Source organism: Ruditapes philippinarum, unplaced genomic scaffold, assembly GCF_026571515.1.
Source record: "Ruditapes philippinarum isolate M1 unplaced genomic scaffold, ASM2657151v2 ctg689_1_1_1_1, whole genome shotgun sequence".
Classification (NCBI taxonomy): Eukaryota; Metazoa; Mollusca; class Bivalvia; order Venerida; family Veneridae; genus Ruditapes; species Ruditapes philippinarum.
In genome coordinates, this window is record NW_026858375.1 from 26,797 (window position 1) to 37,292 (window position 10,496).

Consider the following 10,496-nt stretch of genomic DNA (forward strand, 5'->3'; position numbering starts at 1 on the left):
GTTTGTATTAGAAACAGAATGATTCTAGTTTATTTGTTTTTAGGACACCTGAGTGTGAGTGTTTTTAACCTACATAATTGGTTATCCGTTTTTCTTGTCATTCCAGGCCTGATGGTTCATATTATTTCTGATTCCATTGCCAAGGACGTTAGCGGCATTTGGCATACCAAGGTGATTGCCTTCCCTGGGATTAATATAGGCCGTCTCTCAGCTAGGATATAGAATGCTCATTTTTTAGTGTCAAAACCTTTCACAATTATTCATGTTGGCACTAATGACATTAATTCTAGGGAAAATTTTTCAGTTGATGAGATTATTAGCTTTTTCAATAATCTTATTACTTTGATTAGGAGTATTAATTCTCACACTCATATTGTCTTTTCTTCCATTTTGCCTCGTCCGTGTGATTATATAGATACAAGTTCGAAAGTTAAACAAGTCAATAAGTTGTTGGAATGTCTATGTAATGAAAGGAATTGTCAATTTATTCATTCATTTAGGCCTTTTTTCAAGTTTGGTAAACCAATTCGTTCACTATTTGCTGTTAAAGACAAAGGTCTTCATTTGGATTTAGAAGGCACGCGTTTATTACGTCATTTTTTTCCATTAATACTGTGTCCCATTTGATTAAAGGTAAAGTGGTTTTGTAAGATGTTTTTTGCTCAGCATGTAGCACTGTATGTTATGTATGTATATATTCATGTTTATATGTTAGTTTATGTCTGTATATAAGTTTGTTAATTCAATGAATTTTGCTCTGTCAAAAATGTTCATGGTGCTTTATTTTGATTCAGATACATAGTCTTTAAAGGGAGTTTTTCTTATTCCTTTAAATTTCTTGTATGTGGTTTGACAGTATCTTTATGTTTTACACGTTTTATTTCCTTTTGAAGGAGGTTTTTATCACTTCTTCGAGGTTAGAAGACTTGTGATAATGGTTTTCTTGACGTTACCCTAGTCTTGTTAAGATTGATATAGTTTTAATTTTGCTGCATTCTTCTATGACTATTAGATTTGTTTAATTTGTAACATTGATTGATATGTATTTTGTCAGTGATATGTATTTTTGCTTTATGTTTTGTTTGGCTGGTTTTGGCGGAATCTGATTAATGTAAGCCCTTTTGTTTTATTGACTTTGGACATTTATAGATTATCATGGATTATGTTCTATAATGTTAGTTCTTACATTAATCCATTATAAAGTAATATTGAGTTTTATTTACTTAAGTGTCATACATAAATTAATAAATATGTTTTGGTACATTATTTCCCGGAGTTTGCTTCTGATTTTGAGATATTTACCATATAATACTGGGATCTCGTTTGTGGTTTTCACATCCCCCAGCACTTCACTACCATGATATAACCCTACAAACAACTTCACCTGAAATAATAATTATCTCTTTAATAACACAGATAGCTGAAAAAAATAAATAAAAAAATAAAAATGGATTTTGCTGACTTGATACCCAAATTTATATCCAAAGTTTAAACATCTAAAGAGGGACATTTTTTGAATATATAACATCTGTTAAAACCTGAATATTTATGTGAGAAAAGAAGCGGATCAAAAAATGAATCAACCTACAGTACATTTTTGAGAATACACACCCCATCCTCTTCTTAGCCCCTATCTCCGATAAAACAAATAAGTTTTGCTAAAATTAATTAATTAATATTTTAAGACTAGAGAAAGAAGAAAAGTTTATCCATTGTTCAGTCAAACCCGTATTAAAGACCACCTCTGTAAATAAAGGCAACTATCAAACAATCCTTATTTTTTCAAAAAGAACAAGTAACTTCCAAATAAAGTCCAATTGTCTATAAAGGCCATGCTTTGTATCTCCCTTGGATGACCTTTGTTCACATGCTTTCCTTTATTAATATTTACATGAACATATACTGGTTGAGAACCAGTTTCCGGACAGTAATAGTTTCCGGACAAGTACGATAACGGCTTTATTTTAAATTTAACGAAATCGAGCTTTCATCTGTATCATCAGGACGGTTGTTTTGACTTTTTGACAGAATTAACTTCTTTCCAGGTGAAAACATCAAAAAGTATCATAAAAACATCTTACATGTATTATTAAAACAGCCTTACTTCCCTTCGGGGCTTTAAGTGCACTCTGCGCATGCGCATGATTTTTTCTATTTTTGGATACAATCCGGGGCCCAAACAATTGCATAATGCAGACTTTTCTAACCTTCCTTTTCTAAATATTTTTTTTATAAATTGCGTATAAATCAGAAAGTTGATAACATAAAAAATATAACTGTTAAAACAATTAAAAAAAGAAAAAGAAAAAAGAAATAAATTAAAAGAGGAGATGGGTCATCGGCAATTTTTCTATCCAACGGAGACAACTAGTACAATTTGGTGCAGTAATTATTATGGTACATATCTTTTATCTCCGCTGTATGTAAAACGGCGCATAATAAAATGATGCTTAATATTATGTTTCATTAACAATTTAAGAAAGAAATTTTAACTCAGTATTTTTGCTGACATAGAAATTGTGATGTTTTCACCTGTATTTATGTTTTTCTAGTATGGTCAGGAAGAAATACGATGAAGCCAGCATGAAAATGGCCATTTCTGCTGTAAAGCATAACAAGATGAAGATAAGAAAAGCAGCGGCGGAATACTGCGTCCCAAAATCAACCTAATCTGACCGTATTCGGGGCCGTTATGAAACATCAGTAAAGGGGCCGAGTCAGCAGATTACTCCCGAGGAGGAAGCTGGTTTGGTTAATTACCTGTTGCACATGGCAAATCAGGGATTTCCACTAAATAGGCAAATGACCAGAGCATATTTTCAGACAATTGTTAAACGTTCTGGTAAGAGTTTTGTCATGCTCAGAACTCAATGCTTCACATTATACATTTTCTAAGTCATGCACATTTAGTAAAACGCTTGTCAAACGGCTAATGAGGTGCCAAATAAATCTATGATCCCTTTGCCATGCTGATTTCAATTAAACACTTAAAATACCACACAAGTGAATATATTATTAAATTGTCGATGCACATATTAAACAATTCAAACGTATTCACAAATTTTCAGGACGGAGCACACTTTTTAATTTAGATGAAGGGCCTTCAAATCAGTGGCCAAAAAAATTCATACAGCGGCACCCGGAATTATCCAAAAGAAAACCAGAAAATTCCGACAAGGCAAGATGTTCAATGTCTACCAGGAAAGTAATGGCTGATTTCTTTGTGCTTTTGGATGACATTCTTGGAAAATATGGCATCAAAGAAAAGCAGTCGCAGGTATATTTAAATTTGACATTAAATTGCTACTACAGTGAAATCTTATTCGAATTGTCTTTTAACATGTTAATTCGAAGGTCAGCTTTTTTCTCCTATGCGTTTCCAGTCGTTTTCATTTGTTACATTAGTATTCATTTTGCCGTGTGCAGTCCGTATACTAGACGCGGGAAATTATTTCTGATATTTGCGCATGCGTCAGTTGTTTATTTTCGAATTGTCTACTTAGTTCATATAATATTTGTAATTAATTTCTTATTCACATCAGGCAATGTTTACATTTTATGTATTTTAGATTTTTAATTGTGACGAGACTGGATTTTCTGGGAGAGAAACAGCCAGATCAAAAGTTATTGGACCGAAAAAAGGACACGTATTTTAACGAAGTGTTACAACGACTGATCATATCACTGCCCATTTATGTGTTTGCGCAAATGGCAGATTTTTGCCAACCATGGTTATATACCGGGTACAATGGAGTTCTCATATAATAAACATAAGAAACCACTAAAAATACAGCAGAACCTTGATTATTTTTATTCCAATGTCCCAAATTTATTTAAGAAGTACGTCGCATTCTATCTTTTAATTATGTGTGATAGCTATGCCCTTGTTCTATACAATTTCGTAATAAATCTATTTTCATATATTTCTTTTTAAATGATAAGTTACATAATTGAAATATTAGACTTATTTTACAAGGGGTCGCTTCCACACCGTAAATATACTGATGGAATACCAGATTCCTGGGGATAAGCAAACAGTGAAAATTGGTACATGGACACCCAGTTATTTCAAAGATGGTTTGCAGATTTTTTTATTCCCAACTGCGGCCGGGATAATCCTGTTGTCCTTTTAATGGATAATTGTGACGCACATATCAGCGGTGGAGTGGTCAAAACAGCCATTGCAAATGATGTAGTGTTGGTAGGACTTCCGGACACACCACATATCCTACAACCTCTTGACGTAAAAGTATGTAACGTCCAATGTATGATTTCAAAAATTCAATTTTCTGATTCATTCATATAAAGAGTGTTAGTGAACACGCATTTTATTTAAAGTAAGTTGTTCAAATATGCTGAGGTTCAAGGTTGCATTACAATTAAACGATTATCTTAGTAAAATACATAGTTGAGACTAGCATGGAATAGAATAAAAAGAATAGGTCTAGATGTCTGTAATTTAAATGAGCAACAGTCCTATCTTTAATTGTTTCTCAATGCATTTGTACAAACAATATTGAAAACAAGAACGTGTTTGTTAAACACAAATGTCCCTGGCTCAGATTTTTGTTAGTAGCAATGTTTCAAAAAATGTTCACCCATTCACTCAGTTATGGACAGAAAAATTGGCAAAAACTTGTGAACACAAGTTATATAGCTTGACAAAGTCATGGCATTTTGTAATTGTGAAAAATATAAGTTGCCAAGTCATTGCTCTGACTTGTGAAAATGAAAAGTATTCAACTTCATGCAAGTTATCTTCCTACCAAATATGAAACACATCTGTCATTAAATAAAGGCTGTATGGGCAAAAGTGTCAAAATCAATTTTTAGCACTGGTGACCTTAACCAAACTGACCCCTAACTCTATCCAAAAGGAGAATAACATGTAAGTTATCTTCCTACCGAATATGAAATACATCTGTCAATAAATAAAGGCTGTATGGGCAAAAGTGTAAAAATCTATTTTTAGGACTGGTGACCTTGACCCAACTGACCCCTTACTCCATCCAAAGGAAGAATACAATGCAAGTTATCTTCCTACCAAATATGAAATACATCTGTCAATAAATAGAAGCTGTACGGGCAAACGTGTAAAAATCTATTTTTAGCACAAGTGACATTGACCCCCTGATCCCTATCCCAATCAAAAGGATGAATACCATGCAAGTTATCATCCTACCAAATATAAAATATATCTGTCACTTAATAAAGGCTGTATGAGCAAATGTGTAAAAATCTATTTTTAGCACTGGTGACCTTGACCCAACTGACCACTAACTCCATCAAAGTTTATGTTTCTATCAATTATAAATAAAATCTGTTCAAGAATAAGGTCAATACACCTGTAAAAAATGTAAAAATCCATTTTTTAACATTGGTGACCTTGACATTGGTAACATTGACCTTGACCCAAATGACCCTTCATACACCCAAAGAAGGAGGACCTCCCTTGGCATGTTTGTTTTAAACTAAGACATCACATAAAATATAAAGGCTGTATGAGCAAAATGTTTATACTTATTTTTTAAACCAGTGACCTTGTCCTTTACCCTAGAGACCGCTTACTCCACAAAAACATTAGAGGACCATATAAAGTTTGCCCTATAAGTGTTCAGTTCCAGATGGGCAATTTTACAGAAGACAAACACCAATTAGTGCAGCTAAGCGGTTCGAACGATTTTTTTAATCTTGGTAGTTTATGACATAACCAGTTTGATATAACGAAGTGTAAACACTTTCGAAAATGAACAAACTTGTTACATTCATTTTTTTTTTCTAGAAAAGGAAAGTGATGAAGAAATAAAGACTTGTGATAAATGTGGTCACTTTCTATCAAATCCTCTGGTAAAACGTGGATTGATACCAGCGAGTCTTGCAGACATACTATTGCCTCCACCAGTAAATCCCGCCAAAGTTCAACGGAAAAAGAGGGTTGTAGCAGAAGGACGTTTGATTAATGGAGAAGACATGCTTAAACAGCTAAAGGTTTTTCTCTATTAAAAGTTTTATTCAGCAAATCATTTGATACATATAATGGTTAATCATATAAATTATGCATTTGAAATAGTACAACAAAAGAATAAGATAAAAAAATACTGGCACAACTGGCCTCGCAGGAAATTACATCTCAAGAAATCATTTCTTAGATGATATTTTAGTGCTTATGATTAAGACGCATTTTTAATACATTTTAGGAGAAAGAATATCTTGAGAAGAAGAAATTCGAGGACATTGAGAGGAGAAAGAAAGAAAGGGAAATGAAGAGGGAAAAGCAATTGGAAAAAGAGGAAGAGAGGCACGCAAAAAAGAAAAAGAGAGTGGAGGAGACGGAACTTAACCTAAACGAGAAAAGGAGAAAAGCCGAGCAAAGAAAAGAAAAAAGGTGAGGTGTGTGGGTTGCATGGCCTTGTAGACGATGAGGTTAATGGAAGGTTTTGGTTTGGGTGTGATGAAGAGTTATGCCAACGGTGGTATCATGAGGAGTGCTTGACAGATTGTGAAAGGATGTATGTACGGGAGAGCTTAGAGGAAGGTGGAGATAAATGGTTCTGTAAGCGGTGTAAACCATGGTTGTATGAAGAGGAGTGAAAAACACTTATTGATAAAAGTTGTTGCACATTTCTTACTAGCTTTGGTTTTAATACAAATTTGTTTGGCAAGCAATGCAGTAAATCTATGTCAGTTAAATGATAAGCTATATTTGTAATTAAATTAAATATGGATATTACTATAAATTTATGATAAATTAATGATTTTCAAAATAAAGATAAGCATAGCTATTCATACATATTTTGCGTTAATTTTTTACATGCATAATCCTCTAATAGTGAAACATCTGTCTGTTAAGATCACAGGCAGACACTCAAACGCTAAACGCTATTTTCCCGTTTCATTGGCTAAAAACCGTAAAACACAATACATTATTCATATTTGGCACTTTACGTCATTTTTTGGATATAATGTAGTAATTACTGAAGATATTTGACAAATTGTTATGAATAAAATTCTTTAGATGTTAAAAAAAGTTTCATCTGCTTTTGTGCTTTATCCACAATTTTAAACATGCAACACGCTGGCTATTTCTCAGTGGTTCATACATATTCCCAGAGTTCATTTTTCTACTCGCAAGAAAAAGTGCATACATTACTAGCTAAAGTTTGAGAAACATAGAATGTAGGTAATTTACAAAGAAAAGTCAGTGAATATAGTTTAATTATCGTGTTAAAGATATGTCAGGAAACTGGTTCTGTAATGGTGAGAAATTGATCCTTTTAATGCCCTTCTTTAACCGTCCATCTTTAACCAGGTAGTATAAATTACATTTTGAGACGAGGCTAGAGCTCAAGCTTTGGTATGGCGAATTTTATTAGCATACGTATATTATCAAGAAATCAACGAACGAAAAACCTCAATTTTTGTTCGGAAACTGGTTTTAAACCAGTATATCATTATCATTTCATATATTTATAAATGATAAATTTTAACACATGATGTAATGCTTGTGACAGAATAGGGTTTTAGATAAGTAATATCTTACTTATTTTGTATAATCTCTACTTAAAAACTTTGGGGAGAAATAAAACAAAATGTAATTTACCTTATCAATGTTGTCTTTCACTTGGTCAGAAGTAATCTCCATATTCTGCATTCCCTTCACCTGAAACTCAAAATTATCCTCAATGTCCCACACCAGGACGTCTTGATGTCTATTCATCATATTATGATGTCCAGATGATCTTGGTACAGGTTTTATGTGCTGGTTTGGATCTGTAATATCAATATACAGAGTTGTATCTCTGGGAAAAATGTAACGGTACATAGAAATGAACCGGAAGTTCCTGTTACTAGCATGTTTAATATTAGCAACAGCTAATCTGCTGCAAATTTGTTGGGCTTTTCTGTTTGATATCAGGGGGAAGGGTGTTATGTATGCAACATATTACATGTATACAGTTTATCTCTGACAAGTTGGTATTTCCAATATTATTATTGTTCTATTTTTAGAACGTATAACTACATATGTGTAAATAAGATTTAACAAGAAATTTCTTAACTGTTGTAGAAAATTCTAGATTATGATTCATGCATTATATTTAGATAGAAATTTCCAGATTATTCTTTATTGTTGAAGGTGCTAGATTATGATTACTGTAGAACATGGAAGACTGATCTGGAATGTTCTTAGCTTATATATAAGGGGACATTTTTCATTTTCTTGACCTTTTAAGTCATCAGTTACTTTTTAAGTCATCAATACATTTGGAGTATCATTCAACTTGGATATAAAGTAATTTATTGGAGCTTGGATTTTAAAACAGATTAATTTATTCTTGTGGATTTTATTGTGGGAATTTATTATAATTTAAAAGTGTTCTTGGATTTAACTTGGATTTAACTGTGCTGTTAATAATAAAGGATCATTCCAGGATCAGACTAGACTTTTGAGATTTACATTTTTATTTGGACTTCAGGTATTTGTAATCATAAATTGTTACTTAATTTTTCTTTAATAATTTTTCTGTAATAAATTTGTTATTGTTACATGTTAACTTTGTTGCTGGCTTTTCCTTATCGTTACGCCTGGCTCGTAACAAGGGAGAAAGGGAGGAGCTACTGCTCCCCGAACCAAAAATTTCCCCCTCTTAGTTCAATCAAAAATGGCAGCCATATTTTGAATTCAGACATGCGCAATAGATGCCTACCCATAGAGTGCATTCTAGCTAATATATACAATGACTGTGCTCATTTAAAACCTTAACCTGCTGAATTACTGTAATGGAATTTTCCTGCATTGAATTTGGAATAATCCATTCAAAATTTAGGGGTTTCAGTATCAAAAATACTAAAAGGCTGGTCTGGATCCATGCTGGTTGCAAACGCATTATGTTGGTTTTGTCACGGCGAGGCTCATTTCAGAAGAAGAAATAATGAAGAATTACCAATACATGTACTTACCCACAGTGAGAATTGAATGTTTCTTGACCAACCAAAACTCAGGAGCCATGTTCCGCTGAATACATGTGTACATATACTGAAAAAAATACATATCTCCTTAATTTCATTTTCATATAGTTACCATGTTTGATATGTCAGTTTTTTTATTATAATAAACTAGTTATTTTCTCTCCTTAAATCTTTCTTTGATCATTTTATCAATAGGAACCAGCACTGATATGATTGAACTGATATGATTAAGAGGACCTTTAATAAATAATTTCCAACTCCCTTTGTACAATTTGTTTTTACAGTCTAACGTTCATTCAAAACAGCAGAAACAAATGACCGCACACAATAGTCATTGCAAATAAGAATACATGGTTGTTTTTAGATCTTACCAAATATATACAAATGATCAGAAATTAGTTTCATGAAAGAGTTTAGAGCAGGTGAAAATATAATGCTCAAATGAAGATTTATCAATATTGTAAGTTCCAAAAAATATTATTTGCAAAGATATTACCGAATTTACATTTCATGGTAATAAAGGGAGGTGTAAAAGGTATAAAGTCTAAGTCAATTTTTTCAATAAGAAAATAAATGCATAAACATGTATTTTAATGATTACATATAACGTGGACAAATATTTGCAGTACATATTTTACATATTCTCCGATGTTTGAAAATTGTTTTAGAAGCATAATTATATACATATATAAAATTTCACTTAAGTGTGGTAACTTCATGCCAACCCCCATAGCTCAATAGCAATAGGTTAGAGCGTGAGACTAGTAATCTCAACACTGTGGGATTGATTCCCGGGCTGGCCAACTAAAATTACTTCTAAGTCTTTCGGATGAGACTTTAAATCAAGGTCCATTGTATGAGTGCTTTAACACTTGGATGCTAAAGAACCAAGAGAAGCTTCTGGAATTGGGGCATCTTTTTGTATCTGTATCTTGCACTATCCTCCACAAATCTAAAATGACTAATACTCTTCTGGAGGACTCGCCACCTCTCGCCCATATGGTCAACCCGTTGCGAGTTTAAATAAACTAAACACACACACACAAGTTATAATCTCTAATCAATAACCACCTTGTACATTTTGTATATCCAGTAACGCATAAATGTGCAAACAGAGCAGAAATTGTGCAAAAGTAATGAGAATTGTGCAATTCTATAGCAGAAACAAGCACCATGGAAAGTAAAGGAACCACCAAGGTTCTGTAAACTATCTTTTGAAACTAGCTGGATAGCTTCCTGACATGAAGAATCCAAAGTCCCTGGTGTAATCGAACCCACAGCAGTGCGGGTCAAGTGGTTTGAAGTCAATAACCTTTAATGATTGGCCATGGATGCCCCATGAAACTATAAAATTAAATTTATTGTACTGATACTTGAGAGCTAGCTGTTAGTCTGTTATTGTAAAAAAATGTCAAACTCTTTTACTTAAATATTCAAAGATTTTGCTATATACAAACAGAGAAAATAGTCACATATTTCTTGTGAACCAAAACATTTAGTTTAATTATAGCTCATTTAACATAATGCAG

At 32.9% G+C, this 10,496-nt stretch overlaps 1 protein-coding gene and 1 long non-coding RNA gene across 2 annotated transcripts; both read left to right on the forward strand.

The window, feature by feature from the left end:
• Positions 1-1,390: 1,390 nt before the first annotated feature.
• Positions 1,391-3,883, forward strand: LOC132753011 (uncharacterized). The gene is made up of 3 exons (XM_060743421.1): positions 1,391-2,842; positions 3,069-3,277; positions 3,570-3,883. Exons 1-3 carry the CDS (start codon positions 2,770-2,772, stop codon positions 3,654-3,656), a joined length of 369 nt encoding a protein of 122 aa, XP_060599404.1. The 5' UTR covers positions 1,391-2,769; the 3' UTR covers positions 3,657-3,883.
• Positions 3,884-3,890: 7 nt separating this feature from the next.
• On the forward strand, positions 3,891-7,594 carry LOC132753012 (uncharacterized). The gene is made up of 3 exons (XR_009628893.1): positions 3,891-4,249; positions 5,783-5,988; positions 6,198-7,594. It is a non-coding gene; the product is annotated as an uncharacterized LOC132753012 (long non-coding RNA).
• Positions 7,595-10,496: the final 2,902 nt, after the last annotated feature.

What these genes read in the sequence shown, in the direction of transcription:
- LOC132753011 (XM_060743421.1), top strand. Translation starts at nt 2,770, where the DNA reads ATGGCAAATCAGGGATTTCCACTAAATAGGCAAATGACCAGAGCATAT. An exon ending in GACAATTGTTAAACGTTCTG is followed by an intron (nt 2,843 to 3,068) that starts GTAAGAGTTTTG and finishes ACAAATTTTCAG; the next exon opens with GACGGAGCACACTTTTTAAT. An exon ending in TCAAAGAAAAGCAGTCGCAG is followed by an intron (nt 3,278 to 3,569) that starts GTATATTTAAAT and finishes TATGTATTTTAG; the next exon opens with ATTTTTAATTGTGACGAGAC.